This window comes from Crinia signifera, chromosome 6 (assembly GCF_055691185.1).
Source record: "Crinia signifera chromosome 6, ASM5569118v1, whole genome shotgun sequence".
Classification (NCBI taxonomy): Eukaryota; Metazoa; Chordata; class Amphibia; order Anura; family Myobatrachidae; genus Crinia; species Crinia signifera.
Genome location: NC_139222.1, coordinates 271,593,808 through 271,613,890, shown reverse-complemented (window position 1 = coordinate 271,613,890; position 20,083 = coordinate 271,593,808). Strand labels below are relative to the sequence as shown.

Sequence of the window (20,083 nt, the reverse complement as noted above, 5' to 3'; positions counted from 1 at the left end):
GCATACAATCAGATGCGATGCGATGTGATATCGCATCGCATCGCATGCGATCATCGGATGCGATGACCCGATTTTTCCATAGGAATCAATGTTAAAATGATTCCTATGGAAAAAGGGGTCCTTTTCATACCCCTACTATCCAAGTGGGCATGGAGTTGGATATAAACCTGTGGCGAGCGTAGCGAGCCACCGAGCCCGAAGCGTGGCGAGCGAAGCGAGCCCCGCGAGGGGACGGTATTCTGTGTCCCCTCGCGGGGCTCGCTACGCTCGCCACGCTTCGGGCTCGGTGGCTCGCTACGCTCGCCACAGGTTTATATCCAACTCCATGCCCACTTGGATAGTAGGGGTATGAAAAGGACCCTTTTTCCCATTGAATTCCATGTTAAAATGGACTCAGTCCATTTTAACATTGATTCCTATGGAAAAATCGGGGCATCGCATCGCATCCGATGGTCGCATGCGATGCGATGCGATGTCCCGATCCGACCCGATTTAAAAATCGGACGCCCGGATAACTCACAAGTACCAGGAAATGCTTAAACTGTGTCATGGCATGCTGGGATGTGTAGTTTTAAAACCGCTGCAGAGCCACAGGTTGGCTAAACCTAGAGCCACATGCACTAAGCTTCAAAAGTGATAAAATGGAGAGTGACAAACAGCCAGCCAATCATCAGAATTGATCTAGCTGACATACTACCTGCACCATTTTATATGCCAAGGCTTTATGCCGGTCCCAATTCTCTACTCTAAACCCACTGAAATAGTAGTTGGCATCTCTGCCTTGTCATGTGACGTCAGTGACCTTTCACTTCATAGAATATATCCAGCCAGCATGGGGTACAGGACGCACAGCCAAGTTCCCATTACTGTCCCGCGGCTAGATATTGAAATATGTCTGGTTATTTTTAAATACTTAGAAAGTCGTTAATTTTACGACTGGCGGGGCTCTGGCGCCGGAGGTCTTGTTTACTAGTTGGGTAATTCCTTGGCGTTCATCTCAGCCCTAGTTCTTCCAGCATTCGTGGTCAGGTGGGGCCGGTCTGGGAAAGCCGCCGTGTTCTGTTCATCTCCCGCAGCTGGTAAGTTGCTTCTTGTCATGGAAAAAGGTGACCCGGTAAATACGAGCGGTTTAAAGGGACGGCAAATTATGTTGATTTGTATTTGGGGGTAAACATGGATGTTAGGAGCCCAGAGTTTTGCTCTGAAGAGAAATGGTGCTGCAGCTAATCGGCACCTGTTATGTGTTGGAAAAATGGCAGTTGGGAACTGATTGGCTGATGGCACCATTCATCACCGGTCCGGCAACAAGTTTTTAAAACTCGTTGCGTGTAATAAAACTGAGATAAATGTGCCCCTGGGTCGTGTAGTACCTAGTATTCTTATGAGACTTGTTACAAAGCGCCAACACTTGCAAATCACCGTTGTGCTCAGCTCTTGTCGAGACCCAGTAAGCCAGTTCTGATTGGCTGCACAAATCCCTCTGAATTACAGTAGAGCAATGACGCCTAGTGTTTTTTATTATTATTATTATTATTATTATTATTATTATTATTAATCGTGTGTACTCAGTAGTCGCCGATGATCACTCCTGCGAGTCGTCAGCGGATTCTTCAGTCATCCGTTCATGCAGGGATGATACTGGAAACGAGGGCCGTGTTGCGTAATGCAGCATGGCCTCCGCTCTGCCGCTGCCTACACCGGCACGCGTGTATTCACTAAGCCTTGGAGAGAGTACCAGCCAATCAGCCCCCAACTGTCATTTTTCAAACACAGCTTGAATGGTAATTGAGCTCTGTCCACTTTATTGCTCTCCAAGAGGCCGGAGGAGGGATAAAGTGGAGAGGGATAGAGTACCAACAGATCAGCTCCTGTAACTTTTAAAACCCAGCCTGTAACACGGCAGTTAGGAATTACTTTATCGCTTCCTACTTTATCACTTTCCAAGGCTTAGTATATAGGGGTGATTCTGTTTGACTTGCTAAGCAGCGAAAAATCGCTCCCTAGCGTGTTATCTAACACCACCCATGTGAATGCTCCCACCCCCACGCGCTCCGAACATCCCATCGCTTTACATATAACATCCATTCGCTGTGTAGCATACGGTGACGAAATGATTCGATGGTCACCGACCATCGAGTGATTTTTACCCTGCGCCCTCCAGTCTAAGAATGGGGCAGGCGGCTGACGTCCTGTGACAGGGGCGCCCAGCGTTTCCTGGATGCAACCAGCGTTTTCATGGGCACGCTTCAGAAATGTTGGGTGTCCCCATGCGTACACCCCCCCGCCCACCTCGGCGAATATGCAAGTCGCCGATGGCGACCCCACATCAGCCCTGCATATGCGTGGAGCCCAATCATCGGTCACCAGTGCGAACACACTGGGGACCGAACAGATTAGAATGGCCCACATAGACCCCTAGGCGTCTAAACAGAGTGCGGAATGAGGAACTCCTCACAGTCGGGAAAATGAAAGTACCCAAAATTTTGGTGCAGTGCCTGAACTGGCTATTGGCCGGCCAAGGTGGACAAATATACTTTGGCCCGCCCTTCGCGGCCCCCCTGCTGTCCGCTAGTGTCAGTATGAGTGTGCGGAACCCATTAGCAATGCGGCATTAGTAAGGTAGGTAAATCCTAACTGTTGTGCTGTACGCAGGGCTGTTTGCTCAGTGGCAGCGCGTCAGGCCCCAGGTAAGGAACGCCTGTGAAATAAAACGACCTTGGAATGCGCCAGATTTCCCTGAATCAGCTTAAAATTCACTGCTGTGCACAGCTTGAAATAAAACCATCACTCGCTCTCCATCTGCAATCTGCCCCCCTCCGCACGCACAACGCATAAAAAACTCATTTACTGTGTACTAAAAAGGCCAATTTAGCATGTTTTCATGTGTACGGGCAGAGAGGCGATGCTCGTATTCAGCTAACAAATAATGTTGTCAAATAATCTTCAGTAATAATAATAATGATGATGCCAAGCTGGGTAATCTAACCGCGTGCTAAATGGCCGAGTTCATGCTACGTTATGGATGTAAGAATAAACATTTCGGGGACATTAGGAAACCATAAAGCAAATGAATATATAGTAATAATGCAACATTAGGAGCAGCAGTTGAATAATTGCGGTTCAGGGATGATGTCATACAAACAGATATACGGGGAAGGGTGTTGCCCATATCGACCAATCAGATTCTTGTTATCGTTTTGACCGAATGCATTTGAAAAGATGGCTAGGATCTGATTGGTCGCTTTCGACAATACTTACACTTGTCTACGTTAGGAAGTTTGATAGACTCAACAATCATTTATTTGTAACCGTCTCGTAGATGCAACTTCCCAGAGTAACTAATTAGACACAAATGATTTATTTGTGAATTTGCCAGGTTTACATCACGGTAATCCGCTGCTGTGCCAGATCCTATATGTAATCCTACGATTGTTCTCAGATGCTGTAGATTACGTACATGCGGCTCATTCATTGTGCTATAAATACTTTTGTGTAACGAAAGTGACCTTTAGGCTGCGGGCAGCACCCACTCTTGTTGTTTGGTGACTGTAGCTGGGTTTGGGATGAGTCCTATGGGCTGTGTTCTGCCGGAGTGTGCAACCGTCACGTCTGAGTTGTGTTGCACAGGATGTGTGGTAACTTGCAGTTGCAATAAATAATTGTGTTTAATAAATTACATTTTTAAAGGAACATTCTACACGGATTATCTTATATTTTCAGAAATGTACATATAGATCAGATGTGGTGTAATGCATAAACAAAACAAAGTCAGTACTTGATATTCTTCGACTTATTCATTATCAGGTTCTCTTATTGTAGCTATAACAGAATATGTTCTTCTGGGATGAATTGAGAAATGCACAGGGACATGTGCTCTGCTACTTCAGGACCCTGGGCTATGGGAGCTGCCATTACCAGGGAGGGATCCAACAGATCCCTCTCCAGGTTTATTGTGAGATCTGCAGCCCATAGGCTGCTGTTACTAAACCGGCATCGGCAAGTGCACACCCACACACACACTTGATGGGCGCACGGCACTCTCTAACAAAATCCTTTGTTATTGCGCGTATTGTCTAGTAAACAGGTTCTCAAACACGGTCCTCAGGACCATACACCGTACATGTTTTATAGGTCTCCTCATAGAATCAAGTAAAATAATTAGTTCAACCTGTTTATATTTTAAAATGTGTCAGTGAGTAATGACTATTCCTGTGCGCCTGCCGGGTGACCTGGAAAACTGCGAACTGTGTGGAGCCCTGAAGACCAAGTTTGAGAACTACTGGTCTACTAGATCATCTAGCACAGTGGTTCTCAACCTCGGTTCTCAAGGACCCCCAACAAGTGCATGTTTTCCAGGTCTCCTCACAGAATAACAAGTGAGATATTTAGCTACACCTGTGGATCTTTTAAAATGTGTCAATGTGTAATGAATGCACCTGTTGGGTGGCCTGGAAAGCGTGCACTGTATGAAGTCCAGAGGACCGAATTTGAGAACCCGTGTGCGCACCATAATGCAATGTGATCAGAAACTGGGGAACTAAAGCAGATATTGTAGACCTACCCCATACATATATCCTAGGGAATAGGGATGCTAACATTTAGCATTTTGGGTATTTCCCACAAAGTTAGTTTAATAAATATGCCAGTATATATGGCTGAGCTGGGGAATATACATCACAATAACTGGAGTGATTATTTATACTCTGGGAGGAATGTTCACCTGCCGCCATTTACATATCTGCAGCTGATTGGAGGAGAAGAGCTTCTGTGACTAAACCGACTTGTCTGACCGCATTATTACAAAGGAACGGGAACAGAGAAGCGACATCTGAAGTTTCTGTTTTCTCTTGTGCAACTGATTACCCGTAATTTGCAGGCGGTTATATTTATCCCCATAAACTTCTAATGCTAACGTTCAAATGCAGCGTGACCTCTGAATATGGGTGTGGCTATGTAATCCTGAGGGCGTGACCTATATAAAGGGTAGTGCATACACTCATTCCTGTTATCAGGGCCCCTATGCAGCTGAGTGCACAGATATTACAATGTGAGGGAGTCAGTACTCCGCAGTGAAATGCATCTGCACTTTTACTTTTGGGAGTTCACCATTTCCTTTTAAAGGGGATACAGTCGTATTATCGACCACACTTAGCTCGACAGTCATTAGGTCAACACCGTTGGGTCAACATGGTTTTAGGTCAACAAATGCGTTAGGTCGACTGGTCGGGAGGTATGGGGTTTTTCACTGTATTTTTTGTGCCGACATGTGCACATTTCATGCCCTACCATCCACTAGGGCGTGGCGGGAGAATAAAATAGTGTGCCGAGTGCAGCGAGGCACCGTGCCTGAAGCATAGTGAGCGATGCGAGGGGCTGCGGTTCAATCAGCTCTGAAGACTGCTATATGTGCAGTGTGACATAGTGGCTTTATACATGTTCCTAACTAAACAGATCCGAAATGTGATGTAGTAGGCCCTGGCGAGGGACAAGAGAGAGGGTATCAACCAATTGACTCCTAACTGTCATTTTTCAAGCACAGCCTGTAACATGGTAGTCCAGGCTTAGTACTCTCTCCAAGGCTTAGTACACACCCCCCCCCCCCCCTAAGTGCTCAAGGCACCCAAACAGTCACAGATCTAATAAAATACACTGAGGTACTAATTAATTCACCTGTGCTAAAGAACGGGTATCGCTCAAACCTGGTGCCTTTAGTTTAGGAATCGGAATCCACTCTGTTGGCCAAGTATATACCCGTATACCAGGAATTTAACTCCATAGACAACATACAGACCTGTTGCAATACATGATACGACAATATAGAATTCCATACAATAAAACTTCTATAATTAAAAAAATATCCTACATTCCAGCAGTAGCAGATCATGTAAAAAAAAAAACACTCCTCGATTTGTTCATCAAACAACAATAACTTTATACAATGTCACTTGTTTATCACTTGAAGGCTATGAAGCAAAGGACTTTCTGAGCCGTGATGATTTTTAAACAGATCTCTAAATACAAACTTTTTTTTTATTTTCAGGTCGCAATGAGCCATTAAAGAAAGAGCGGCCAAGGTGGAAGAGCGACTACCCAATGACGGACGGCCAATTGCGCAGCAAGCGTGACGAGTTCTGGGACACCGCGCCAGCGTTCGAGGGGCGCAAGGAGATCTGGGACGCCCTGAAAGCCGCCGCCTATGCGGTGGAAGCCAGTGACCATGAGCTGGCTCAGGCAATTGTGGATGGAGCGAGTATTACATTACCCCACGGTACGTATAATATAATTGATTTTTTTTAAACCACTTTATTCCTCTCCCATGTCTCTTAAACATTGGCTTTCAACACGGACCAGTATGGAAGAGTCCAGTTTGCTGATCTGGTCACCTGACCAATGACGGTCGCAGTAGGACTGTTGACATTCGTTCTATGAGCCAGTATGATTGGTATGCCACGTCTGAGCCCCAGGCTACTCCACCTCTGTTGTCAGTGACATGACACTGGGTGTTTTATTGCTGCAACTGGGAAATTATCACATAGTCAATGCAGCAATTAACCAAAGGAATGTCCCATGATTCAAGTTCGCGTTGTAAAACCACATTGTTATATCGGGATTACTCCTGTTCCGCGCCTGCCTTCCAGATAAATGCTGGCATTTGTAGTTCCGCATTAACTAAAGAACCATATATTTCGTAGGCACTTTTTTTTTCAATTAGCAAGTTAATAAATCATGACTGTTAGTGTATCATAATGTTCCACGGATATATATGTACGGATGGACACGGCTGGAGGATCACACCGCATAATCTATGAACAAGGCATTGGAAGATCAATAGGGGCATCTCCTCTTAGGCAGTTTTTAAAAGAATATATCATTATATGACAGTGGTTGCTAATTGTTTATCCTATATAATAAAAGGCTGAGGCTACTCCTCACCTCTATGGGGGGAGGGGGGGATCAAAGTTTTGTGTGCCGGTCACTAGATGGTGCCTGAAGACCAATTCAAGAGGGGCCACCTTGGTACTTGTGTATTATCTGGGCGCCCGATTTTTTTTTTCATCGCAGGGCAGAAAATCACGTTGCATCGCATACAATCATATCGCATGCGATGCGATTGGACCTGATTTTTAATTGAAAAGAACCCAGATGCCTGATTCCTATGTTAAATGCCCCCCCCCAGATCCGATTTTTTTTTTTTTATTGTACACCCATCTTGATGGGTAATTACTATGTGAAATGGCCCCCCATTGTTAACGCCACCCCACTATCCATGCCAACCCGAAGCGTGACGAGCCCACGAGGGGTGGCGGTACGCGTCTTCCGACCTTTTCATACCCCCACTATCCAGGTCGGCGTGAAGTTGATTTTATATAGTGTGGCGAGCCCCGTGAGGGGACGCGGACTACTTCACATATATTCCGCGTCCCCACGCTTCGGGCTCGGTGGCTCGCTACACTATATAAAATCAACTCCACGCCGACGTGGATAGTGGGGATATGAAAAGGTCGGAGGACGCGTACCGCCGCCCCTCGTGGGCTCGCTGCGCTCGCCACGCTTCGGGTTGGCGTTAATACTGGGGTGGCGTTAACAATGGTGGGGGCATTTCACATAGTAATCACCCATCAGGGTGGGTGTACAATTAAAAATTGGGTCTGGGGGTGCATTTAACATTGTAATCAGGCATCAGGGTGCCTGTACAATGTAATATCGGGTATAATCGCGTTGCATCGCATGTCATTATAATGGCATGCGATGCGATATTAAAATTGTACACTCTGCCTGGGAAAGCCTCAAAATCGGGTTGCATCGCATGCCTTAATTAGTGGCATGCGATATATCGGGCGCCCAGATAATACACAAGTACCCAGTTTCTTATATAGCGCAGCAGATTCCGATACAGTTTCTTATATAGCGCAGCAGATTCCGATAGTTTCTTATATAGCGCAGCAGATTCTGATACAGTTTCTTATATAGCGCAGCAGATTCCGATAGTGTCTTATATAGCGCAGCAGATTCCGTTACAGTGTCTTATATAGCGCAGCAGATTCCGATACAGTTTCATATATAGCCAGCAGATTCCGATAGTGTCTTATATAGCGCAGCAGATTCCGTTAGTTTCTTATACCGCGCAGCAGATTCCGTTACAGTTTCTTATATAGCGCAGCAGATTCCGTTACAGTTTCTTATACAGCGCAGCAGATTCCGTTACAGTGTCTTATATAGCGCAGCAGATTCCGTTACAGTGTCTTATACAGCGCTGCAGATTCCGGTACAATGTCTTATATAGCGCAGCAGATTCCGTTACAGTGTCTTATATAGCGCAGCAGATTCCGTTACAGTTTCTTATACAGCGCAGCAGATTCCGATAGTTTCCTATATAGCGCAGCAGATTCCGTTACAGTGCCTTATATAGCACAGCAGATTCCGTTACAGTGCCTTATATAGCGCAGCAGATTCCGTTACAGCGTCTTATATAGCGCAGCAGATTCCGTTACAGCGTCTTATATAGCACAGCAGATTCCGTTACAGTGCCTTATATAGCGCAGCAGATTCCGTTACAGCGTCTTATATAGCGCAGCAGATTCCGTTACAGCGTCTTATATAGCGCTGCAGATTCCATTAGTTTCTTATACAGCGCACCAGATTCTGATAGTGTCTTATATAGCGCAGCAGATTCCGTTAGTTTCCTATATAGTGCAGCAGATTCCGTTAGTTTCCTATATAGTGCAGCAGATTCCATTACAGTGTCTTATATAGCGCAGCAGATTCCATTACAGTGTCTTATATAGCGCAGCAGATTCCGTTACAGTGTCTTATATAGCGCAGCAGATTCCGTTACAGTGTCTTATATAGCGCAGCAGATTCCGTTAGTGTCTTATATATCGCAGCAGATTCCGATACAGTTTCTTATATAGCGCAGCAGATTCCGTTACAGTTTCTTATATAGCGCAGCAGATTCCGTTACAGTGTCTTATATAGCGCAGCAGATTCCGTTAGTGTCTTATATATCGCAGCAGATTCCGATACAGTTTCTTATATAGCGCAGCAGATTCCGATACAGTTTCTTATATAGCGCAGCAGATTCCGTTAGTGTCTTATATATCGCAGCAGATTCCGATACAGTTTCTTATATAGCGCAGCAGATTCCGATACAGTTTCTTATATAGCGCAGCAGATTCCGTTAGTGTCTTATATATCACAGCAGATTCCGATACAGTTTCTTATATAGCGCAGCAGATTCCGATACAGTTTCTTATATAGCGCAGCAGATTCCGTTACAGTTTCTTATATAGCGCAGCAGATTCCGTTACAGTTTCTTATATAGCGCAGCAGATTCCGTTACAGTGTCTTATATAGCGCAGCAGATTCCGTTACAGTCTCTTATATAGCGCAGCAGATTCCGTTGCGCTTTACAATTGGAAACAACAGTTATTAAACAAACTGGGTAGAAACAAACCGACATGGAGGTAGGAGGGCCCTGCTCGCAAGCTTACAATCTATAGGGATAATAGGAGGGATACATAAGGATAGAATTCCATAGCATGGCAGTCCCACCAGATTGCAAGACCGTCCTGATGGGATGCAATTAGATATAAATGCTACTGGAGGTTGTGTGGGTGTTCCTGAATATGATATCTAGCCTGAAGAGGTGAGTTTTCAGGGATTAGTATTAGAAGTACAGTATTTACAGTTCAGACAGAAAAAATATTCTCTTTAGAATGTGATCAGACTTGTCTATCGCAGGTTCCGGGAAATTCCAGGAAAGGGGAATGCAATATTTTTATATTGCCCTACAAGCATAGCTGGGAGAATCAGCGTTTCATGATCAGACCTGTAAACAATCTGCTGGGAAGCGAGCGATAAACATTCACCTCGCTTCTCCTAGAAATCCTCTAGAAAGCAGTGTTTCTGAAACTCCGCCTTCAGGACCCCACACACAGGCCATGTTTACCAGGTCACCTGTGGATTTTCAAAATGTGACAGTTGGTGATACACCGCGCTCCTAACGGGCTGACCTGCAAAACGTGATGTGTAGTCCTGAGGACAGAGTTCAAGAAACACTGATCTAGAATAATGCACGGCATTCCTGCTCCATCAAAAAACCATTGTAACATGGCACATAATAACGTTTTGTCACATTTGGGAACACCTGAAATTAGGAGCACAAAAAACGGTGATGTTGTGATGATGCTGTCAGGAGTTCAGTATTGAAACTACCATTGAAAGCAGAAACAGAATTAGTAGTTGCCTCCTCTTTCACGCCTGGGGTGGGGCGGTCTAGCGTGGTGGTGTTTCTAGCACAGTTTGGTCTGTATCTCAATACAGACCAGACTGTACTAGAAATGCCAAAGCAGACCGCAACACCCCAGGCAGGAAAGAAGAACCGCACAGGTTTTCAAAGGTGCATATAACGAACGTTCTAGTTTGCACCAAAAATGAGCATAGGCCTAGCCAGTGATGGGCAACCTGATTCACTTTAAGTCAGGTATGTCCAAACTGTGGCCCTTCAGCTGTTGTGAAACTACACATCCCAGCATGCCTTGCCATAGTTTTAACATTCCCTAATAGCAAAACGGTGGCAATGCATGATGGGACTTCTAGTTTCACAACAGCTGGAGGGCCATAGTTTGGACATACCTGCTTTAAGGACTACACATGTTGTCATGCAAACTTTAAAAGGGCTGCACATTAATTAATAATGAAAAGGGAAAAAAACGGCTTCTAAAAAAAAAAAAACAACGCAGATCTTGCACTTTTTTAAAAACATTTAAAAAATAGCCACATATGGAATCTGGCTGCCCACATTTAGACTCATTCTACATTTAAAGAAAAAAATAAAAATGAACAAAACGATTGGGAGCTGTCAGCTCTCTAGGACTTTGCCAACAACCGTTCTAGACAAGTAAGGCAATAGATGGGATTCATAAGGATGACTGGCGGTCAGAATACAAATGTCGATATCATGAAGTGGGGATTCCCGACAGTGGTACTTACACCCACCCCAACCCTCTCTTCCAGCAGTCTAAACCACCACCACACACACACACACAACCATAGCCTGACCTTAACCTTCCTTGCTAGTGCCTAAACCCTTGCCGGCAGCTAACCCCCCCCCCCCTTCTGTGTGCCCAATCCTCCCTTCATGCAATGTAACCCTCAAGTCCCCACAATTAATGCCCGCATAGTTCCTGTCCAGCACCCTAGCAGTTGGGATTCCAGGGCCAGCACCATGACCGCATACCGAATAGACGGTTAGAGGCCTAAGGGGCATATGTATCAAAGTTTGGAGATATCAGCTCCCGTCCGTTTACAGACTAGGTTTGAAACTTGCCAGAAGCTAAATGGTTGTGACTTTATCTCTCTCCACTTGATCACTGTACAAGCTTTGACACATATGCCCCAAAGTTCCTTCAAGAAAAAGGTGCAAAACCACAAGCTGTAATTGACAGATGAAGTCGCAATGAAATCTAATGCCGTATATGTGACCCTCGAGCAAACGCCATCAGGAACATTAGTGGTACTTGGTGATACTATATTATTCAAACAATGTAAAATGTATTTCAGAAGATGTTCTTTTAAACTTTGCGTTGACTTTTTGTGAGAATTGTATTTTTTTTTTAAATTGCAAATTGGTCATTTCAGGCACTCTAACTGAATGTTACGATGAACTTGGAACACGGTACCAGCTGCCGGTCTATTGCCTGGCCCCACCGGTCAACCTGATCATGGAGAGAAGCGACGAGGATGGAACGGATGCCCCCGACCTAGACCCCAACGCCAGGCGGGAATTCCAGCTCAAGGTCCGCCTATCCACCGGGAAGGACGTTAAACTCAACGCCAGCATGTCGGACAATATTGGCCAAATGAAGAAGCAGCTATATTCTGTGGAGGGTATTGAACCTTGTTGGCAGCGATGGTTCTTCTCTGGAAAACTCCTCACGGATAGGATAAAATTGCAGGAGACCAAGATTCAGAAGGACTTTGTGATACAAGTTATTGTCAACCAACCAGTAGAGACACAGAACTGAATAATCTCCATGAAATATGAATGTCCGGAGGTGACGGGCAAAGACGGGAGGGGCTACCATGCCCGCCACCTCAATCCTATTGATCTGCTTGAGAAATTATGAGAACTAGACGTCCCATGAGATACCAAAATGCTGCACTATTTCTGTTGTCTTGGTTTCACACCAAATACACCTCTGGCGGGATAATGTTTTCTGTCTGTGATCATTGACCCGATTCCTAACTAGCATAGGCCCGTGTGGGGGGGGGGGGGAGGGGAGCGCTGTAGGGTCTGATCACCTATCCTCCTCTGTCTATCCGCGATACTGCAACAAGTAAATAATCGCTAAACCTGGTTTGATTTTTACATTTTTTTCCCTAATGGATCTGATGGGCATTTTTAATTTTTTTTTTTTTTTTTTTTTTGTGGTTGGTAAGCGCCATTTTATTATTTTAATGGTCAGGCAACGCTAAGACAATATGGGAAACTCTCCAGTCTTTGACCGTTTAAACCTTAAAACACCACTCCACCAACACACAAGTGTAACACTGGTTTACAGGCGCACAGCTTGAGTTACATGCAGAGCATTTGAGACTACTAAACATTAAATGGAGATCTATTTTTTTTTTTTACCCTATGGACTAGACCCCCCCCCCATCATCTTACCGCTACGTAAAAAATCCACGCCGTTCATTCCCAATTTAAGATGGCTTGTTTTCATGAAACATTTCCTTTCTTGTGCCTAATTAATGAAACGCTATTATTTAAATGTAATATTGTTTAACTATATCTACCTTAACCTCGAACAGTTGCCTCAAGAACAAATATAAATAAAATGTATATATTTGGAACAGGGCTAAATCAAATCTGGTTAATGTTGACTTTATCCAAAGCTGGACATATTGTACTGAAGCTTCTAACAAATGAAAAGGGACGTGTTGCCAGTAGCAACCGATAATATTCTAGCCAACCTTTCCCTATAACATTTTAGAAACCGGCAGAATTTGGTCAGTTGCTACAGGCAACCGCAACTTAAACCTTAATATTGCAGAACTTGTCTGGTTACTGCTGGCTACTTCTGGATAGTGTCAACATAACCCAGATTTCAGTGTATAGAATATTTAACAGCAATAAAAACTGAAATCCATTGATGCAGTACGTTGAATGGGATTGTGTACTACTGATCGCTATAGTTTGATACGCTGACAGACCGAAAGTGGCGTCCATTGCTGTAGATGTGGCATCTCTTAACTGTAATGTTTGAAATAATACCGGTTTATGCTTCTTCAGGAAAGAAGTGTTTTAATCTCCTATACAATCGACTACCTAGCCCGTCTCTCTGTAGGATGCACATTTGCCAAACTGCTGTTCGGCAATGTTCGCTTAATTACTACCTATTTATTGAACGTGGCCAAGGCCAGCACAACCGTAAACACAGCTCATGTCAGCTACATCTTATGACGAGTTCAGTGATCCCTATTTTTTTTCTGAGGGAACGCCAGCTACTTGGTTCTTATATTTTCAGAACTTGGCCAGGATTCAAATAAACTTTACATTTTCCAGTAGCCCATCCCTGACAAACGATGGAGGTAGCCATTTTGTAGCCTTAACCACAGTATCTAAAGGGCTCTGGCCTATTGAGGTTTTAGAAACAAGAGACCACCTGTGCCTCATGTTCCAATGATCTTACCAAATACAACTGATCATTGACCTGCTCATGCATATTGTTTGGGCCCACAAAATGGCTGCCTCCGTTGTACCTCAGAAAGGGGCATAGTTTGCCTTTCACTAGTTTATTTTTTTTTTTTTTGCGTCCTATGCACAGAGATGTGACGATTCCACTTAAAACCTTGTACAATTGTGAAAAGAGCTTTTCGTGACACAGAACACATTACTGTTTTTTTTGTGTTTCGTATCCCTTATTCAGACTGGATTGGAGGGATTGCCAGTGTCTTCATTATTAACATGGCTGCTTTTATATGAGTGACTGTGGTGTCAGTATGCAGTAACCTGTCGCCATAGAAGCCAAAGCAAATTGATTATTGATGATGGAATTTTAAAGGGGATTTATATGGCTGCAGTGGGTACGGGCACTACTAATTAATAGAAAGGGGGCGGAAGCAATGTGTTAAATAAAAGTATAAGTTCCAATAAAGTATGTACTACCAGTAAATCAGGGGTCGCCACGTTAGTCCTTGAGATCTACCAACAGTCCATGTTTTCCAAACCACCTGTGAATCTGTAGACTGTGTCAGTTAGGAATGATTGCAGCACATGCTTCAAAATGTGACCGTAATGACTACACCTGTGCACCAGTCAGGTGGTCTGGGAAATGTGTAATGTTGGTAAATCTCAGGGACTGGTTTGGCCAGCAGTGCAGTAAATGAATCTGAGGGGAAGGCTTAATGAAACTTCTAAAGGAAAACCGTTGCCCAGATCAACCAATAAGTTTCTACTTCTATTTTTTACACTGTACTAGATAAATGATAACTCCAATTTGATTAGATGCAATTTAACTTTTCAGAAGTTCTAGTAAACCTACCCCATGATGTTGGAAATCTCTAAAAGCCTGCTCTTTTTCTGTTTTGTTACCTGTTGCCTACAAACGGTGGAGACGGCCATTTTGCGAATGCTTCAGGGTTGGCATGAGTAGTTCCCAGGCTGTACTGCAGCATACAGCAGTTAAGCCCACAAAATGGCCGCCTGCACAGTGTGTGTGTTTCGGGTGCAGACTGATGCTTATCTCTGTCCTAAATAAAGGCAATGTATCAAGAATTGTACAGGGTCTGTTGTGCTCGTACATAATGCCCCTCTAACTTACATATATGCTATGCTTTCTGCAAAGAGAGACTAGCCAGCTGCTTAATGTTCATGATTTTTAATTATGGCAGGAATGTTAGTGACTGAGCAAATGCATAACTTATTTCACTGTACTCGTCTGTGTGTTTTATTGTTAATTGTTTTTAGAATATACTTGAAATGAGATGTATATCTCCTGGTTAATGTTTTGTAAATAAATGAATTCATCAGGTACTATGGTGTGGAAGTTAATCAGTACGGTTTGTTTCAAAGGGTCTTTCTACAGCAGGGATGGGGGAACCTTCGCTCTCCAGCTGTTGAACTACACATCCCAGCATCCCCTGCAACAGATTTAGCATGGCCAAATGGCAAATCTGTAGCAGGGCATGCTGGGATGCATGGAGCTGGAGGGCCGAAGGTTCCCCATCACTGATCTACCGTGTACATGTACAAGAGTTGGGGAAAAAGTAGACTCTGAGTCAAATACAAGCTACAGATGTGTCAACGTTCATCTATCCTCCATTCGATACATGTTGCATTATACAGAAGTGTAACTCTATAGCGCTGGGAGTCCTTTTTATGATTTTTCTTTTTAAAGCGCAAAAAGGATGCACAATCAGCTTTTGCTGATGAAAATGATCTGCAGCGTGCCTATATTCAGTGTGTGTGAATGCCGATGTATCTACATACGAAATGGAATGTCTGTGTTTTCCTGAATAAACTAATGTAGCTTTCATATGCAGATAGTCAGGGCCGGCGCCACCACTAGGCAGCGCTCGACTACCCCCTCCCCCCTGCAGTATCGTCCGCACTCCCCCCTGAGGGGGGATTGTCTGGTTTGCAGCGGCCCTGGATACAGTCACACACTTTAATATAGACGTGTTCTCAACAAATTCCTGATAATCCTCCCCGTTTCCAGGTTTGCGGCCATGAAAGCACATAGGTCCATGAATTTATCTTGGATCCTATCTGTTAATGCCTGAAAATGGATATATATATATATATATTTTTTTTTGGTTTGGGGGGGGGGGGGGGGGGAGAGACAGGGTTTAGTTGAAGAGAAACATCGTCGAAATTGTGATAAAACCATTTTTTTTTCCGGTACTTGTTTCCTAGCACGGCGCCGATCGCATCGTATACCATAAGCCTTACAATGGAATGCGATACGGTGCAATGGCACTTGATGATATACAATTTAAAATCGTATACCATTGTATATGGCATACAATGCGATGGTATACGATTTTAAATTGTATAAGCACCGTAACGGGTGCTTACAGTGTTAAAAGCACCCCCACGCCACCCCCAGTATCAACGCCAACCCGAAGGGTGGCGAGCGGCGGCGGTACGCGTCCTCCAACCTTTTCATACCCCCACTATCCACGCCGGCGTGGAGTTGATTTTAGATAGTGTGGCGAGCCCGAAGCGTGGCGAGCGAACGCAGATTACATGTAAAGGAATGTGTCCCCTGCGCTCGCCACGCTTCGGGCTCGCTGCGCTCGCCACACTATCTAAAATCAGCTCCACGCCATCGTGGATAGGGTATGAAAAGGTCGGAGGACTCATACCGTCGCCCCTCGTGAGTTCGCTGCGCTCGCCACGCTTCGGGTGGGGTTGCATTTAACATTGTAAGCACCCATTAGGGTGCATATACAATTAAAGATCATATAGGGGGGCCAAAATCGCATCGGCATGGGATGCGATACAATGCATAAGATGCCATACGATTGAAAATCGTGGGTGCCGTGCTAGGGAACAAGTAACTTTTTTTTCTCCTGAAAGATTATTGTGGTTTAGTAAATTACAGCACAATGGGCGAGATTCACTAATAACCCCGGCTGCACATCGCCGGCACTCGCATTGTTAATAATCGCATATGCGATTATTAACTCAAATGCGATGGCCGGCGATGTGCAGCGGGTTCCCCCTCCCTGCCTGAACCCTTACACGGCTGTAAGGGCTCCGTTTCCTCCCCCCTGCACTCGGAGGAGGTGCAGGGAGGAGGAGATCACTGGTCCGGGCAGCACAGCAGGAGGCTGCCCGGACACAGGTGAGGGGGGTGAAGCGCGGATCGGTGGGGGACGCGAAGGGAAGGACTGGCGTAACCCCCCACAGTGAAGCCCCGGCAGTGGGGCTTTGCTGCACATGAAAATGCGGTAAAAACCCAGAAAAATGGTTTTTTGCTGCATTTTCAGTTTGGTGAATCTCGCCCAATATATGAAAAGTCTAAATAATACTGCCATGGTAATGCTAACACAGATCATCACTGTAACATAATCCAGTATGCAAATATTTGGAATGATTGGAAACCCTGGAGTGGCCTTTGTTGTATTAAGGGATTAGGGGAAATTCCATTGTTGTGGGTTTGTTGTTGTTTTTTACAGTCAATGGGAGGCAGAAGCACCTTTTATAATGTATACGAAGAGCCCGAGAGAAGCTCTAAAGGCCCCTACATATGCAGAGATGTGTGCCAGAGATACATAACGGGAGATTCAGCACAAGAGATTTCACTCTTGTGACTCATTTCAGACAATGAGCCACATACAGAGAGATTTGTGTCAGAGATTCATAATGGGAGATTCAGCACGGGAGATTTCAAATCTGTCCCAGAAAGTGAAACACTGCACTTCATCACAAAAATGTTATTATTACTGAACACGTCTTCTTTAATAAGTATTCTTTCACTTCCCCTAATATGCTACCCCCCCCCCCCCCCCAAAAAAAAATTAAATCATGGTGGCTAGTGGTTCCCCCTGAACAGAATGCAAACCCATATGCAAACTATTAAACGTTGGTGGTACAGTGGAAGCTGACAAAAAAATACTTACCAAGTCCGGGGTCCAGCGTCTCATCCGCTGTCATACAGACAATAATTTTGTAAAAAAAAATGGCATGGGGTCCCCCCCCCCCAGGCATGACCAGCCCCGGGCTTTTTGAGTGGTCCTGGTTCCCAAAATCCAGAGGACAAAGTGCGTGGGGTCCCCCAGATTTTGGGGACCAGCACCAGGCTCTTGAGCTGGCCCTGGTTTCCAAAATACAGGGGACAAAATGAATAGGGGTCCCCCATATTTTGGAGACCAGCACCAGGCTCAACTAGCAGGGGGTGTAATGCCATAGCCAGGGGACACGCTTGATGGTGTCCCATGGCCAAAGCATTACCCACCCTAACTAGTCAGCCCAGGCCGGGAGTTTTTGGGGAGGTGGGGACCCCCCAAATAAGGGGGTCCCCCCTCTCCAGGGCACCCCAGGCCTGGGCTGCAGCCCGGGGCTATCCCCTGCACCCCTGGGCGGTGGGTGCAGGGTTGATAGCTTATTTAACAGTAATATTGTCTTTTACAGTAGGACTACAGGTCCCAGCAAGCCTGCCCCACATGTGGGCACTTGGGAGAACCACAGGTACCAGCATGTGGGGCATTAAAGGCCCGCCGGTACCTATAGCCCCCCTGTAAAGGAAATATTAAAATAAAACCACAAACGCTGGTTTTAAATGTTTTATTTAATAAAAACACAAACACAGAGTTTTTAGTATTTTATTAAACTGCATCTGGTCTTCACCTGGGGGCAGCGGCCCCCTAAGCTCTTTTGCATGGCCGCCGCCTCCCAGGGCTTCTGCCTCTTCATCTGTGTTCTTCACCTGGGGGGCAGCAGCCTTTTAAGCTCTTTTGCATGGCCGCCGCCTCCCAGGGCTTCTGCCTCTTCATCTGTGTTCTTCACCTGGGGGGCGGCGGCCTTTTAAGCTCTTTTGCATTGGCCGCGCCTCCCAGGACTTCAGGAGCTCTTCACTCCTCCTCCGCCGTCGGACTGACTGCCCCGACCCTGTCTCGAGCTGGCTAATATAGCCAGCTCTAGGGGGCGGGGCAATGACGCGGCGAGCCGTGATTGGCTGGCCGCGGCCATTTTGAAATTTGAATTTTTTTTTTTTTTTAACATCTCCGTGACCCGTCCCGATGCTGCCGCCGAGAGTAGAGGTGAGGTGGGGGTGGCGATGGGTGCTCCTGCTGGTGGGGGAGGGAGGTGCGGGGTGCGGCGGTTCTGCGGTGCGGGGTGCGGCCGGTCTGCGGCGTCCGCAGTCGCTCAGTCCTGCTCATCTGCCCGCAGCCACACATGCGGGAGATGAGCAGGAGCTTTCTGAGCGACTGCTCTGAATTGTACAGCCCGTCCGTTCTGAATCTTGGACAGATTCAGAACGGCGGGTGCGCGCATGTAAATCGCTGTGTGGGCTATATACACAGCGATTTACATGCATCTTCAGGCATTTTCTGAGCGATTTGTTAGAATCGCTCAGAAAATGCCTGAATATCGTGCTGTATGTGGGGGCCTTTAGTACAGCAAGCTTTGGGATTATCTGTTGATTGGGGGGGGGGGTGCTAAAAATGAGAAAAACCTGTTTGGCAGGGCTGAGCTGCCCACTACAGAAGGCTGCACAACACATTTGTTGGTAAGCTGCTCAATCAGAGGTCTGTCACTCAGGTGCCAAAAGGGAGGGGCAATTCTGGTTAGGAAAACAACATTTTGTATCCCAATTGCACACTGAGGGCGGGATGTATCAACACTTACCGCAGCGCTGACATCCCGTTTCCGCATCCGCAGTGCCTTCTCTTATGTACTAATAAAGTTTCGCGTTCTAAAAAAAAAAAAAACTCCGCCTGTCTAAACTATCGCAGAGCTTCCGACGCGGCTGACACTTGCATTGGGTCCAATGTAAGTTGAAGCGCTGTGGAATGTATTAACATTCGTTGCGCTCTGATCAGCCCTGTTTTTTTTCGCCAAGTTTGAGTGGCGTTACAGCCTATTTTGCCCGTGATCCCTGCCACCCAATACAGCAGCCGGCAGACCCAGCACTCATCTCTCACCCCAGCAATGCCCAGCTTTATTTCCAGTGGTTCCGGCATCAGACTCGGCAGGAGACAGTGGGGTCCAGCAGCTCCATGGCAGGAGGAGGGTGCTGGAGGAGAATAGCCGGGGATGAGGGAGCAGCGCCCGGTACACGGGAGGGTGTAATGGTCGGACACCCCGGGATCTCCTCTCTGCACAGCGCGGGTCACATCTGCAAAGTTCTCTCTGAAGAGAACATTAAATTAAAAGCAGGAGACTTCCGGTTCCGGAGCTGGAGGAGCAAGCAGCTCAAGCCTAGAGCTCCGGGCGCTCCCCAGCCTTATTCCACCACAACCGGCTCTAACCTCCAGAAAACCCGCTACAACAGCAGGAGGTGACTGCAGCTACATCCCTCACCCACCACAGAGACTCCGGGCGGCTTCTTCCCAAAGCTACGGGCCCCGA

At 45.9% G+C, this 20,083-nt stretch overlaps 1 protein-coding gene across 2 annotated transcripts in view; it reads left to right on the top strand.

Moving 5' to 3' along the window:
* The window catches only part of UBTD1 (ubiquitin domain containing 1), a 55,303-nt gene extending 40,258 nt beyond the window's left edge, over positions 1 to 15,045 (top strand). For both annotated transcript variants that reach the window (XM_083149600.1, XM_083149602.1), the window contains exons 2-3: positions 6,041 to 6,268; positions 11,641 to 15,045. In XM_083149600.1, the coding sequence (XP_083005726.1) occupies positions 6,041 to 6,268; positions 11,641 to 12,026 (614 nt within the window). In that variant the 3' untranslated portion in view covers positions 12,027 to 15,045. The remainder of the gene's footprint in view (positions 1 to 6,040; positions 6,269 to 11,640) is intronic.
* Positions 15,046 to 20,083: the final 5,038 nt, after the last annotated feature.